This window comes from Chelon labrosus (genome assembly GCF_963514085.1).
Source record: "Chelon labrosus genome assembly, chromosome: 18".
In the NCBI taxonomy this organism is placed as follows: Eukaryota; Metazoa; Chordata; class Actinopteri; order Mugiliformes; family Mugilidae; genus Chelon; species Chelon labrosus.
Genome location: NC_140351.1, coordinates 20,427,818 through 20,443,848, shown reverse-complemented (window position 1 = coordinate 20,443,848; position 16,031 = coordinate 20,427,818). Strand labels below are relative to the sequence as shown.

The 16,031-nt window shown below is 41.4% G+C and overlaps 1 protein-coding gene across 1 annotated transcript; it reads left to right on the top strand.

Moving 5' to 3' along the window:
- Positions 1 to 2,358: 2,358 nt before the first annotated feature.
- pi15a (peptidase inhibitor 15a) lies at positions 2,359 to 7,058 on the top strand (the record flags this gene model as incomplete). The annotated part of the gene is made up of 5 exons (XM_084565914.1): positions 2,359 to 2,628; positions 3,401 to 3,519; positions 4,654 to 4,786; positions 4,889 to 5,004; positions 6,036 to 7,058. 5 exons carry the CDS (start codon positions 2,359 to 2,361, stop codon positions 6,169 to 6,171), a joined length of 774 nt encoding a protein of 257 aa, XP_084422040.1. The 3' UTR covers positions 6,172 to 7,058.
- Between the last annotated feature and the right edge of the window lie 8,973 nt (positions 7,059 to 16,031).

Sequence of the window (16,031 nt, the reverse complement as noted above, 5' to 3'; positions counted from 1 at the left end):
GTGGTCTGTAGGCAATTCCTCTTTCTTGCTTTCCCTTTTCCTCACAACTGCACCTCTTTCTCTCTGCTGTACTGGCATCAACACTAGGTTTCAGGAGGCCTCTGGAGAGGGGGGAAACCATGGGGGAAACTTGGAACAATATATTGTAGGTAAATAAATGCTCTGTCTGAAAAAGAATGCCCTTTCAAAACATACCCAATCCCCTTCAGAGAAACATGTGCCCCAAATAATGTCTTAATTACTCCTCTGATAATATGATAATAGTGCTTCGACCTCTTTTGAAGTCAATGGGTTCACTCCACAAACATGGACCAGCACTCTGAGACTGAGGGAATATCATCTGGGGCCTTGAGGAGACAGCACGTGAAGAAGTGTGTGTTTGTGTGCATGTGGGAAAGAGTGAGAAAGAGGGAGACTTATTGTAGAATACAGTATTCTATTAAGTCCTCATCACAGCTTTTCCATTGTAAACCTGAACTTTTGACTCCATTGTTTAGTCTTGTATCAGAAGCTGATTAAATCTGAACATAGTGTGAAGTGCTGTGAAACAGGTGTATGTAAAGATAATCTGATAAAATGGACTATAACGGGGCTAAACCTGGCGATCGCAGCTCTGTGTCGATCTGAATCTTTGGCTGGTGGGCCGAGCTGGCTGGAGAGTGGCCTGATTATTGATACCATATGGGAGGATGAGTCAAAATACTGAGCAGATGTGATGGTGCATAGCCATAACAGGGAAAAAGGAAATACAATTACTTTATACATCAAAAGGTGGTGAATTAGTATAATAACATTATTTATTAGCTACAATTCTGAGAAAACTGATAGAAAAGTACATGTCCATAGAGTAGGAACCACTACTGAGACTTGTTGCTGACTCTCTGATATAGTTTACTGAAATGTAATAAGAGGTCTGTTTGAGTTTAAATTGAATGCATTTATGCTATTTTTGAAAAAAAAAAACTAATAGAGCCAACTTCACATCTTCCATAAACCCTACCTCTAAAACAATTTTTTTTTCTGTCACAGCAGGAAAAAAGATATTTCAACCCCAGTTTAAAACAAAATACAAGCCAGGAAGTGGCCTAGAAATATTCAACTAATATGTCATGATTTATCCTCTTGCTTTGACAACTTTCCATCCAAGTGAAACCTTCAGTATACTGAGGAAGTGCAGCAGTGGAGATTAGGAGCTGAAATGTATGGACGGTGTGAAACGGAGGAGAAAATCTTTGCTGTGCACCATGCTTGAGTGATATATCCCCTCCACCAGTTCCAGCACCTGAAAAGTCCATCACTTCCAAGAAGATTTGGGAAAGCACCAGTTGTCTGCAACAGGAAAGGAGGAGAGAAAGAGAAGGAGAGTGAAGAAAAAGTGCTCCTGCGTCACGTTGCTTTAATTTGTTCACCAGCTGCCAATGAAAATGATGAGCTGCAGAGGGATTTTTTTCCCCCCCTCTTTTGGCTCTGCATTTGATCTGGCAAACCACACAGCTGGAGCCACGCTCTGAACAAGTGTAATCTTTATAGTGTAATGAATACGACAAAGAAGACTGATAGGACACATGGACTCAGCTCTCACAGAGATTTCAGCCATCAGTTTAGTGTTGATGCAGTGATCTGTGACGAGTGGAGCATGTGGGAAATACAAACTTGTCACCTGTGTATGGAGCTGATGTGCCAGTTTAAATTGAGTGAATCAGCTTCATAATGACCACTTTAAAAACATATAAAATAACAAAATATTACTATTAATACATGAGTAAGACTTGTGTCATAGCCGTTTTCTGTGAAGAACCGAGAACCCCACCCTGTTGCTGGTAGACATGACCTACTTTATGAATCAAATGTGTTTTCATTTCTTGCGCAAACGTAGATGATGTTTTGAATTGGGCACGATTTGCAGCGCACGAGTTTTGAGTAACCAAACACAGCGCTTCTAAATGATGTTGTGTTTCAGGTGACAAGGAGGGGCTGTGCGTCTACCTCTGAGGCAGGCGCACTTCCTGCATTGTCCACTACGATATATAAACCCGCAAAAACGGACTTCTCCTGAAGCACTCACAAAGTTTGCAAAGCGCAAAAACGCCTCACTTGCAGCCCTCCTCTCTCCGATCAGTTGCAGGGGCTTTAGAGGGGGATACCACCTTGGCAAAGCAGGCACAAGGAACCGCTGAGCAAGAAAAGGTAAGGTCAGACTTTGAGTGAATGAATGTCGCTGGTGTTTCTGGACTGTGTAACTGTAATTGATCTCATTTCTGCGCGCCACGACAATACTTTAAGCCTCATCTCCTTTCTCTATTTTCAGAATCATCCGGGACGCGGGATATTCTGTCGGCAGTTTCCTAAAAAATAATCATGAAACCTCAGTTATTAGCCATAGACTTAATACTTTTGTGCATATCATGCGGGGCAAGTGCACTGGAGACGAGTATTCCTGCTGCGTCCGCGTCCTTCCCAGCCGCCAATATCACCAATCTTGCGCACATCTCTGGAACAGACAGCACAACTCTTTCTAAAACCAGGAGGAAGCGTTACATTAGCCAGAACGACATGCTTGCCATTCTTGATTACCATAACAAAGTGAGAGGGAAAGTGTTTCCTCCAGCCTCCAATATGGAATACATGGTAAGTGAAAGCTTTCATTCAAACTTTCCAAATCATTGCATGGTTTTACTGCAGCCACACCTCCCTTAACTATTTCATTCCATAAGTGTGTTGTTATACTGGTCTGCATCAATAGAATAGGTACATAAATAATTTGGCAATGAATGCAATGGGGAATTTGCATTAAATGGCATTTTCAGCTGTTCAGCAGATTGAACTGCTGCAGACCACCAAAGTAGACACTTCCAGAGGAAGAGGGGTCATGTATGATACCAGTAGCCTGCTGGCATGGGAGTATGGCGAAAACAGTGGTGGTCAGTTGCTGACTTGAAGACATGATGGCTGAAAATGGTCCCAAAGCTGCGTAGACAGACTGGATTTTGAATATATATATGGTAAATGTTGTTCTGAAACATGACAATTCCACTTAAAACTGGCATAAAATCTCTTCTCTGTCATTGTGGTAACAATAAAAAGAGGGCTAAAAGGGCTCTTCTGTAGGAAGGGCTCCAGTCATGATCCTTGACTGTTGACATGTTTGAATATAATTAATTCAACCTTCTTTTATCACAAACATAGTGTGGTCATTGAGCAGTTCCGCTACGGGACACCCTGGAACTACCTTTCCCCTTTTATATAACTGATTTGATGGATGCCCACCTGTGATAGTGTTGTGATCTCAGAAAACGCAGACTCTTATCTCACATGTCGCTGCTAAATGCAGATAGCCTTGATATTTTTCCATCAGTTATGTAATGGTTTCCTGGTTTCCATCTCATCTCTGTGTGTTTAGGTGTGGGACGACACACTTGCAAAGACCGCAGAGGACTGGGCTCATGCCTGCCTGTGGGAGCATGGGCCACCTCACCTCCTCAGGTTCTTGGGTCAAAACCTCTCAGTCAGAACAGGACGGTGAGTGACCTTTGACTTCTCTCTCCCCCCAATCAACATGTGCTGCCACTCTCAGGGGTGACTATCCCTCAGCAGTCATGGTCGTTGCCTCGTAGCCCCCTTCTTCTTTCTCCTGAAAGTTTCTGCACTGTGACCCGGTGACTGTTTGAGGAATGCTCCTGTGACCCTTCAAATAAACGAAAGCTGTGCTTTCAACCATGACCCATGAGGACAAAGGCTTATCCCTTTAGAGGGTCTTGACTTTCCATTTGGAAACATTGGACACCTTCATGTGCTCCTGCTGTTTTAGATTTTATTGAGGAACAGCAACATTAGACTCTAGTAAATATAGCTCAGTCTCACTGCTCCTTGTGCACACACAGAGGGAGTTCTACAGGCTGTAATAATACTATTCTGTCCATTTCTTTTTTCATTTCTGTACAGAAGGTCAACACAACCTGTTTTTGATGGTGAATTTTAAAAAGCAGCAGCAGAAAACACAGCATACATTTTCTGTAAACATTAATCCCTGGCGGGCTGCAGCCAGATGAGTCTTCTGGAGCAAAAATGATTAAAACTCAAGTCAGGATTTCATAGTCCAAAGCATGATGAGCTACAAAAATTAAATAAATCTGGACCTGAAGAATATGATCATCTCCAAGTATTAAAATCATTGTCGTTTGACAACAAGCTCTCTGACTCTAGAGAATCTTCGAAATTACCATGACGACATCCTGAAATTTGGCCAGGGAACTTTACTCATAGAGATTGGCACAGGCACCAAAAACAAAGCCATTCATGTTAGCTGACACTGTGACTAAATTTAGACAAATGTGTCCAAGAAATTACCTCACACTGAGATATAATAAAAGAAGAATGTCAAAAACTAAACTTAAGCTAAGAAGAAATAAAACAAATAAAATATGGGACCATGTATGAGATGTGGTGAAGGAAACTGAAGCACCTATAAACAAACCTAGACAAAACTAAAACAGTTCAAGACTGTATGAAACACAGTCACACTTTGTTTCCTTCTGAGCTAATCGTTTTTATTTTGTTGTACAAAGATACAGAAAATGTAGCAGTGGACAGAGTGAGTTTGTATGAGTAAAAATGATGATTGTGAATAATATTTTGTGTAATATTTGTTCACAGCTACCGATCCATTCTTCAGTTGGTGAAACCCTGGTACGATGAGGTTAAAGATTACTCCTTTCCATACCCCCGTGACTGCAACCCTCGATGCCCACTCAGATGCTATGGACCCATGTGCACCCATTACACACAGGTAGATCAGTTACTCTCATGTTATTCTGCATGTTAGTCTAATATGCAGTTGAACCACTGCAGCAGGAACACCAACCAACAGCTGATCTCTCTTTTTTCGCAGATGGTGTGGGCAACGTCCAACAAAGTTGGCTGTGCTGTACACACCTGCCACAATATGAACGTTTGGGGCTCAGTGTGGAAAAGGGCGACGTATTTAGTTTGCAACTACTCACCCAAGTAAGTACACTTGGCAGTTAACTGTGTGGTTTGCGTTATCCCATATTAATTTCACACTGTAAGGAATCCTGTTAATTCTAACGAACCCGTTCACCGGGTGACGATGTGATGACGACAGACTTAATCCCGACACAGTCCACTCTGTTCTGTGCCGAGTTGTGAAATGCCACCCATGTTGCTGGGAGATTCAGCTAACCCCAATACAAGCCTGTGAACCGGTACTGCATTGCCAAAGCACCTGAAGAAAAAGGCATGAAATACTTTTCAGAATCAAAGCTTGCCTGTCCTTGTGACTGACTTGTGACCTACGTTCTTTAATCCCACTGGTCTGTAAGAGTAACAAGATCAGGACACTCATGACCTATTTTTCTAATTTCAACTGGAAATGTGGCACTTTGAGGCACATAGCTGTACGACACAGTCCTTCCTTAAACTGTCACAGCTCGATGCACAATGCCAGCTGGTAATAATATATTGAATTTGAATGGTATCAAAATAATTCAGCTCAGTTCAATTCGATTTCTTTCAGTAGTGTCAATAGCAACAGTGACAAAGAAAAAAAGGGGGGGCCTATCTGCTTGAGGTAGAGAGACATATCAGAAAAAGGAGGGAGATTGAGAATAGAAGGGTGGAGGATAGAGCTGCATGTATACATGCAGCATATGATACAAACAAGGGTACATAATATCAAGTGTTAAATTATACATGGCCAACTGATAATGTATAAAAAGGATGGGTTGGAGTGACTTTTTCTTTTCCCCTTTACAAAACAAGGTCAATTTAGTACAGGTTCTTTTCTTCAATCATATCAGATCTTAATGAAAGCTCCAAAAAATGAACTTTTAAATGACTGGTTTCTTAATTGTTCACAACAGTGAACTTCAAATCTATACTTTTTGACAGATTTCTTATTTAGAAGTGTGGAAAACTTTTACATTTTAAACAAGAAGATGTCCAGTTTGGAGTTCAAGTTTTACTTTTTGAAACAGTCACCACCATGCTCATTTACACTAAGCGTTGCTGTCTTTCAGGGGCAACTGGATCGGAGAAGCCCCCTACAAAGTAGGCGTGCCCTGCTCCGCCTGCCCTCCCAGCTACGGGGGCTCGTGCAGCAACAACATGTGCTTCCCCGCTCTCAAGACAAACTACCTGCACTGGTTCAAATAAACACAGGTTTCCTCTCGACATAAGCTGACAACCTACAGTACCACAGAGACATTATTCTAATTCAGTGAGGATTTGCACAACAGTCGTGGACCACACTATTTTTGTATATATGATCTTATTTAAAGACAAAAACATACATTTGAAGGCAGCAGGCGATTTACCGTTGATGACTTGTAAATAATCTGTAAATTAATTTGTTTCATTGTTACCAGAACTGCTATGGTTATTTTAACTGATTAAAATAATTTATATGTAAAATGGGTCCTTAAACCATGCATAGTTTATGTGGTGCTGCAAACAGTTTTTACTATACTGGTTTACCGTTGACAATGTGGTAATTAAGGACATTACAACCATCACAGCCTCCTCATATCTGCTCACGTTGGTGCTATGGGCATCACACCTTCATGCTGTGTGCTCTGCCTCCACAGGAATGTTGTGATATGAGGATCAAAGCCTTTGACCTCAGAGGGGGGAAGCCTACACTGGCAGTGTTAGCTTTGCAGCTGCCTTAAGGACCAGTTGTGTCTGTCAGTATGTTGAAAAAAAAGGCCTCCATTCATTCAAGCGCCTGGGGTCAGCACAGATAACACCTCTTTTGTCAAAAGCTAGTTGAAACAATAACACTGGTCATTTTCAGTTTTAATCTGCACTAATTAGTTTGTGTTTCGTTGCAGACACTTCATCCTTTGGGGCATTTCACTGGTTTCATTCACATCTCATCTAATATCATTTATGTTAGACAGAGCACATAAGATAGACCTGACCCACATATCTGTTCTGTAATCATATTTGTCGTGTTGGTAAATTATATACCAATATACTGACATTGTTCATGTGTTATTATGATGATTGATGTAGTTTTAGTCGGGCACTCAAGGTCACCTTAATTGTTTGTAAATTTCTAAAATACCAGGAAATGATTATATATTTTTTTGTAGAAAATCATTATATCTTGACTATCTTTAAACACATATACTGTAAGTTATTCATTTTTATATTGGAAAAAAAAATATTTAAGTGATATTCATTTCTTTTTTTTATTGTTTTGTAAAAGGATTGCAGTGTAACGAAAAGGTACTCCACATATTCAAGAAGGAAGGAAAGTAGAAAAAGAACATTTTCAGCACTGACTGTATTTAAATCACAACAAGCTATTTAAGCGGTGAACTGTGTTTTTCCTGTTGTGTTTTGTACTTGTAATAAAATGGTCTATTTTGACAGTTTGTTTTTAGTTTGCTTAAGTCTTGCCTCCGGCCATAACCGGCTGGGGTGTCAGATATTGATTAGAATTAAGATTATCGAACATCTCTTTTGTATAAATGACTGAAAACCTTGTAGGAAATAGGTAGGAGGTACAGACATACAGTAAATGAACTGATGTGCTCAATGGATGCTGCAGTGCTTTTGTGTTTGCTCCAACATAATATTACCACTGCCCAGTCTGAATTATTGCCATGAGTATGAGATTAATAAGCCAATATGCAACTTTAAAACGTTTTCTCTTTGTTAGATAAACTTGTGCATTAGAAGAAAATGGGCTGGGGTAAACATCTTTACAGATGCTGCACTGGAATCAATTTTGGCAGGGTGGAGTATAATACCTCAAGTTTTCATGCTAAAGCTTGCATAGCGTGAGGGCTTCAAACCGCTTCCTGCGCATTGTTAAAAAGCTTCATCTAGTATGCAGCCAGACAGCCCTGATAGACCAGCACATTCCCTGGAACTCGCCAGCACACGGTTTTCGAGGAACACATTAGCATGCATGGGAAAAATCCTTCTGTTCGTGTAAATGCCAGACCCAGAGCCATCGAGATGATTGGTGGACGCTTAAAAAGCACACCATCAGGATGCAGAGCAGGACGCAGTGATGAGTTAGACGGTCTGCTGTCGACATTTACCTGGCTTATCCATCAAGAGCCCAAGCAAAGGTTAAGGAAATGGTTTTGGGTTAGGATGAAAGCAGCCACTGATGGCTCCCGGATACAAACAGAAAAACACCTGCAGACGGAGTGTAAATTGGAGATGAAAAACATCACACCATAATTCCATTATTAGTGTGCTCAAACTCAGTGGAATGCTCTTCTGCATGTCCGGTGTGCTTCTTATCAGCTTTTCTAAATCAGTTTTTCAATTCCTTGCTTGAAGGAATGGATGGAAAAACTTTTCACCATCTTTGGACCTTTTCAGCGTCTCTTCAACCTCTTCTTACTGCATTATACTTTCATTTAGAAACTTAGTTCCAACTTTGATTCAGTCCTAAATCGGACAGGGTGACGTTATCATGTTCACTCTAGCATGTAGCTCCTCAGCTTTGCATATAAACATATATATTAAGTGCAATTTTCTCTGATGCTTCAACTGATCTTATAAAATTTCAAGGCTTACACTTAAAGTAAAGAACACTTTTCACCTCTTACTCTACAAACGACAATTGATCTGCTTTTACTCTTCAAATGACAGATCAATGGCTTTCCCCACATACACATCAGTTTGACCATGTCAGCTTCTCACAGGACATCCACTTTCAGCTGAATTTGTCCTTCAGTAACCATCTTGTTGTGCCTCTACTTCAGCTGAATCTCTAGCTACTTTAAGCGCTCATTTAAACAGACGCTTCAACTTCACTCAGTGCATGACACTGACTATTTTACCCGCTATTTTAACCTTTGTCAGTATTTACATATAAAACAAAAACGTCCACAAATTCTGCAGCATGCACATGTCAGTGTTCGTGTTTGTCTTAATTTAATCTTAATTCATGCCTCACCAAACACATTGTTGAACAAGAAGAAAAACATTTCAGAAGAGACCACTTGAAGATCAAGAGAAGCAATTTAATCACAATCAGAGCGATGGAGACATGAAACAGATTTTCAGTCTCCAGTTGCTGCAGCAATAAATCCACATCGACTGGTTTATAGTAACAGCCAGTGCCAACATCTACCGAGGCAACGATGACGCATCTGTAAACTCATCTGAAGGTGCACCACTAGGCGTAGTAACACATGTGAATAACTGACCTGCCAGATCAGCTGTTCCTGCTAAGACAGTTGATTCTCGCTCACGTGTGAAGGTGGTGAAACATTTATTTACAAAGACGATGGAGGCTTCACAGGAACCGTGGCAGGTTGATAGATTATTAACAGGGAGTGGTGAGGCTGAGGGAGTCGGTTTCCAAACGTGCAAGCAGCCATCCAAGTCCAATAATGCTGAGAAAGAGTGAGTATAATACAGAAACGGAGGGATAAATCTTTTGTGTGCATTCGACTCATTAATGGTTCATAGATTTTTTGATGTTATGTTGCACAGCTGCAGAAAGACTCCCTCTGCTTTATCGTCTCTGTACTCCATAACCTCTCTGCCCTCCCTGACTTCACAGAATGCTTAAATACTTGGCTTCTCTGTGCCTCGAGGGGGATACTGGGAGAGACTTCTTTCTAAAACACTGATTTTTTTTTCTCGTTCTTCAGTTCCCCCTTGGAAGCACAACAACTATGTTTATTTTGCTCCCCTTACAGCTCAAAGATCGGAAATGCACCCTGTGCCCTGACCAAGCCTCGCTCTGTCTTCAGTCTTCCTAAAAATCCTTCACTGGCATAGCAGCACTGCAGCTTGAGGACATCGAGCTGCTATCGGGACAGAAAAAGCTAGAGCTAGTTTTCACCAAGTTACCTTATGGAGGTCTAAGGCCAGAAACATAAGCAACATCTTGACAAAACAACTACATCGCAACATCAGCTTATTTTTTTTTTTTTTATTGGGTGGACCTTTTGGCTGTATGATGTACACTGCCAGTTGTCATGACACTGTAGATGTTCAAACTTTGCATTGCTCTGAGAACTTGTAGGACTTTTCATCCATGTTGACTTTAAACTTGAGCTTGACAGTTCGTTCCTGACCCTGGGACCAGCGTTCACTTACTGTAGCTTCACTTACTGTACTAGGTGGTAGCTTTGATTGAATCACACATGGACGAGAAGTGCTGAAAGCGCTCAATATTATTTCCAGCTCTACAACTACGGTTCTATGACAACGAAGCACACGCCATTTGCTGATGAAGACCATGAGTTAAGGCTCAAAATTCTCCCTCGAAAAGTGATAGGTTGACTTTAATAGTTGGGGTTTATTCACCTGCTTGTTTGCAACATAAAGAACGAACCTCAATATTTAATTATGCAAAAGACAAAGTTAATACTGTGTTATTCACGTATAGTTTCGGAAAACTGCATCCATCATATGGCAGTATGTGACTTGCATACTAATAGTTATGATTACGGTAATTGCCACTTGGACACATTTTCACCCTCTACATATTTAAAGCAAAATGACCGTATTCATACCTCCGACATGCGTTCATTGTCAGTTGAAATATATATTTCCCAGAGACTGATGTCAGCTACTTGAAGCATGTTTTGGGATCTCTTCAAATGTTGGCATGTGTGTGTTAAAACCCATTTGCTGCCATAAATCTCTCGGGGCAATGGAGTTAACTGCAGGGCACATTTTTTTTTCTTCTTCTTCTTTTAAGCTGGATGCCCTTACTTCAAACAAGGAGTAAAAAATAAAGTCTTTCGGTTACACAAATCATTTGCGGTGTCTGCAGGTGTCTATTTCAGTCTATATTCCTGTTTGTTTAGGACGGTCTTTCCATAACATGCGGAGAAATGTCTTATTTCTCAGAGGTTTTCATGGCTGGATTTGCATGCACTCCTATGCTAGAAACTCGCAAGCAAGCACTTTTCTTGCAATCTGCCACAGTGAAATAAGACACCATTCACTGCATTCATTCACCATAGTTTGAGCTGGATGGCTTGTGTTATGCTCACTTTTCTTGTCTAGTGACTTTTCCTTGGCAAAGTAAGTTTCTAACATGGTCTAGTAAAATATAAATAAAGCATATCTGGCATACTTGAGTATAGATATTTTCTTTTCTGAGTAAGGACACAAGCTAGTGTTATGTCATTAAACTGTATAGTCTACATTCACCTCATATAAAATGAATCACATGACAGAGCCACGGTGGATGTAAGAATCAATCTACTGTATGTCTGACTACACTTGACCCTTCTGGTTTCATCCAAGAACACAAGCCGAGGCAGAGGTGGAACATGTTCAGTGTTTGCCTTCCATATCCTACTGTAGTCTTTGTCTTGGACGGCGCCACATTAGCCTCCTCGCGGGGCCTAGCGGGGACTTCAGACGAGCGACATTCTGCAGCTCCAAGACACGGGCCAAAATCAATGTCCTCTCAGAAGCACAGCGCTGGGAAAGCTGCTTAATCAGATGGGCATCCCCCTTCACTCTCAACAAGCTCAGTGAGACTTTGATGCTGATATTTGCTGACCTCTTTGCTCCCAGAATGTGGTGCAGTAGTTCCTGCTAATAGGACATCTTGTGCAAAGTCACCAAAGTGCATTCTTTTACTTACTTTTTACTTTACTATGCGTCAATTCATAAAAACAATTCTTTTCTATCATCAATTTGTCATGTTTCTTAAGTCTAGTTTCAACATCCAATGTGGCAAGCTAAGCCTCTGTATCACATCCAAGAAAATACACAACTCTCTCCAGGAGAGGTGACAGAATGCATTTGGCATCATTGTGATGTTTCTTTGTTTCAACTGGTTTAAACCACAAGCAACATTCAGCTTAGGGAAGCAAAAACACTCCATGGAACAGTGTAACAGGAGCTTCTGCTAGGATTATTTAATTGGTAGCTTCATGAAATCTGACATAAGACAAGGGGGTATTTCAATACTCACAATTCCCCGAGTTAACAGTGCCTGTACATTATCACTTCACCAAAACCTTGTCTGTTCAGGATCTCTCCCTAATAGACTGACATAGTGATAAGTGCCTCAGTCTACCCAGAGCTACTTTTGTGGTAGAAAAAAAAAGTGGAGGACACAAGGAAATATTTAAATATTTATATTTCTGAGCTGATCTGAGAGATGCACGTTTACGTTTTAATCCTGATGACGGAAAGTTAAAGAACACTGACATCTAGTGGTCAAGGCTGACGTTTGTCATCCATTTTACCACCACAACAGCCAGATGTTTTCTGACTGATTTCTTTGTTCCAAGTGCTCTGTGTCATATGATGATGTTAGGATGTTGCAGTCAGGGTTAACTTCTGAAAACCTGCAGTACATGCCTCCATTTAGTGCAGTTAATCCGCCAACTTTTACAGATCACAGTTTGCAGATGTCTGGTTATTTACTTATCTGCTTTAAGTCTTGTCTTTCAGTTAGAAACATCCAAGAAAAATCCCTGATCACAACACTGCAGAGACATGGTAATATATTGTGTGTCAATTTCTCACAGTTGCACTGGCACCTCTTGACCACAAGGGGGTAGACGCAGACAAATTAAGTCCAGTCTGGTGTGAAGTGGCTATCTGAGGCAGCCTTCTGCAAAAAACTGCTGATAAAGTCACAAAAGCAATGATGAAGAACATCTGCCAAATGACCGTGATGCTCTTTACTCCCATTCTCACCCCGACGCCGTTCCAACACTCTGACCTCAATTCAGCTCAACCAGAACCATTAGGGAGCAATGTGCCAGATAACACAGAGAGTGTTCTTCGAGAGTGTTTGCGTGGTTTGCTGTTGTGTCCAGAGGCTACTGATGTGTGGATGTGGGGCCTGGCATGGTCGGCGCATTCTGCCGGGTTCACGGGGTTTCTCACAAGACCACATGCTGAATAGAGGAGGAACAGGACGGAGCATCTGGGCCCGTGGCTTAACAGTGACTGTGCGGGCAAGATAGAGCTAGCAAAGGGGGACGCAGCAAAGTGGAGCGAGAAGAGAACAAGCAAGGGAGTGGGAAGTGACACAAAAATGGGAAAGTGTCTGTGCAAATGCTACTCATAAACAAATAGAGGAAGACTGATGGTGACACAGCAAAGGAAATACGTTACAATAGATGTAAGGAGAAAAGGATGATAGAAGTCTAATGAAAGGCTTCTAACACGAGAAGTCTGGGCATGAAATCATTTATATGGCTCTGCTGCTGGCACAAATAGTGTATTTACTGGCAGGCATTGTGATAAACATTCATCAGAGACTGTCTTGTTTGTTACAGATGGCTTGACCTAAATTACCACACTGTAAATCATAGAAACCCTTGAGCAGTTGGTAAATATTTCCTTTATCCACACAATTTCATTTTCATAGTCGAGGTCAGAGGCATCCTCTCACAGTCAGGCTTTGTGTGTTCCGGCAATAACCTTAATATAATGTAGCGCCCTCCATATGCCAAGCCCATAAAACTTACTTTGAGTGTTCAAAATAATTGCATGTTTTATGTATTGACTCGTGTATTTATGTTATGAAGGCATGTGTGCCAAGCCAACACACACTCATACGTCCACCCTGTCACTCCTCTGCTGCCTCACCTCTCTCTCTCTCTCGCTTTCTGTCAAACAGACACACACACACTTTATCGAAGTGCAGCATTAATTCAATAGCAGATGAAGGAGTGTGTTCGGCGTTGCTTCTCTCCTGGGAGTTGTGAGCAGAGGGAGAGTGTTGCTATTTCAGCTGCGGTGAAAGAGGAGGGGGGAGACCTGCTGGGTCTGACCGCAGAGGGAGGACTGCTGCTGGGGCTGTGGCCGAGGCCCCTGCTACTGACCCAGGGAGCAGACAGTAAACCCTGGGTTTAATGGAAGTTCAGAATGCGGTGGGTCCTCTTCGATCGCATTTACAGAAATAGGTCACAAAGCAGAGGTACCCTGGAAGACAGGGCTTTATATCCGGTTCACGTAAACATAAGGACTTGTAGTGATTACCGGCGAGAATCTAGGAGCAATGGTGAAAACCAAATCTTTACATACATGTGTGTAAAAGCTGAACTACTTAATTGCTTCTTTATATATATTTTGACTCGAAACATTTCATTTTGCGGCGCTATTTATCTGACACACACCAATGCATGGAATTTTTTTTTTACTTTTGACCCTTCGAGACGTCTGGATTGTTTCAGTAGCTGTTCTATAAAAGTATAACTTTCTCTCTAATTTGCTCAGGTTTTTCAATACAATCAACAGTTTAAAGTAAGAATGGGAAGATTATAAAGGTCATAAAGCTAAAACAAAAGCAGCCGGACTTGTCTGAGGTTTCTTGAAGACGTTTAACAACTCACCCAAGTGGCTTCTACTTGAAATAATGAAATGTCAATAAGAAATCTGCAACTAGTCCAGTTACTTGTGTTTTAGGCTTCCAGTATGTTAGTGAAGATTAGAGAATTACCATGACTAACTACAATAGTAAATCTAACTCCCTAATAATACAGTATAATAAGTATGTGGTATGCTAGAGAGTGGAGGTTCTTAAACTGTGCACTGTATTGAGTTTTAAGTGCACGCAATATCCTCAACACACAATTTATCAATCCACATCCTGCCCAGTTTCCAGTAACCATGTTAAATATAAAATGACAGAGATTAGAAATCATACAAAGTTCATTGTGTATAGAAGTAGTCATTTATAAATCTGATGTAAACAGAGCAAAACATCAAGGAGTCATGGAAACAGGCAGATTTACTGACAAATATCAGAGTCAAGCTCTGGCACATGTTCGGCTTGGCCAATGTTTGGTTTATTGTGTTTGTCAGGTAAAAAGCTCAAGACGACTGAGTCTCCCCAGGTGGAAAATAAGTCTGTGTAGGGGGTGCGTCGAGGCCCGGTGATTAGCTACCGTTTCCACATGTGCCACCGCTACCTGTTAAAGTGACCAGATGACAAAAGACAAAACCTGCCTGTTTCCATTATGGAATTTGCTCTGTGTTGCGGAGGAGAGGGGAAACGGTGACGACAGGTTCAGGTCTTAGAATGAACAGAGAGTTGGTTTGTGTTTTAATCCCCCCACAGAGTCACCTGTGAACAGTTAGACTGAGAGAATGGGGCCACTTTAGCTGGCAGGCCCCACTGAGGAAGCAGATCTGGTTTAAGTTAATGTATTTTTGTCACACAACAAGTTGGTGCATGTTATGTGTCAAGAGGACGAATTGTATGATAGAAATATAGTAAAATAAGGAGTCTATAATTAGTCTTGCTAAAACTAGATTATAGAGTCATACTTAATGTGGAATAACTAATAAATATGCGCATCTGGATGACTTTGATTACAGGGAACAATAAAAGTCCCTGAGGGGATGTTAAGAGAAAGATTTTAGCAGAAGACGTGCATTGCATTTGAGAGCCATAAAGCCTCAAGTTTAATTTTCAAAGCACGTAAGTGGAGCAAAACTAGAGATTGTGCTTCTATACTGTATACACGAGCTGAGGTCCTGCCATGAGCAGTGAGTCGATTCCAACCTTTGCAGAGGCGTGGTCAGGGGCGGCTCTCCCGAAGCGCAGCCAAGTTGAGGATAAAATGTGGATAAGTGATGCTTTCGCGGCTTTGGTGCAAAAATCCCGAAAGAGGAAAGACCGAGCTTCTCTTTCGACCCGATGAAAACCGAGAGCAGCGGCCACATCGCATGTCTGATTTATGTGACATGGCAGCCAGTGGCAGTCATCACCGCTCCACCTGAGCTCTGCTACTTACTTTGAAGGAGAGTTTTTTCCCCACTTTCGTCCACACCTTCTCCTCCTTGCTGCAGAAGTTTTCTCTCAGCCAGATCTCTGTCCGGATCTCTAGAAGTGGGCTCCATTCCAATTCATTAAAGGTAAATTATTTCCAAAGTCTGCGTTAAATCACACAAATCCATTTCTGTTTCAATATGCATTACTCTTCACATTTTCCATTAGATATTGGCTCCTTGGACCAGCCTCTGTCAGCATTGCAGCTTGCATACCAACAAGTTAAACGTAAGTGCGTGTTTACCTACAGCTTTGTGCATCTACATTATGCATC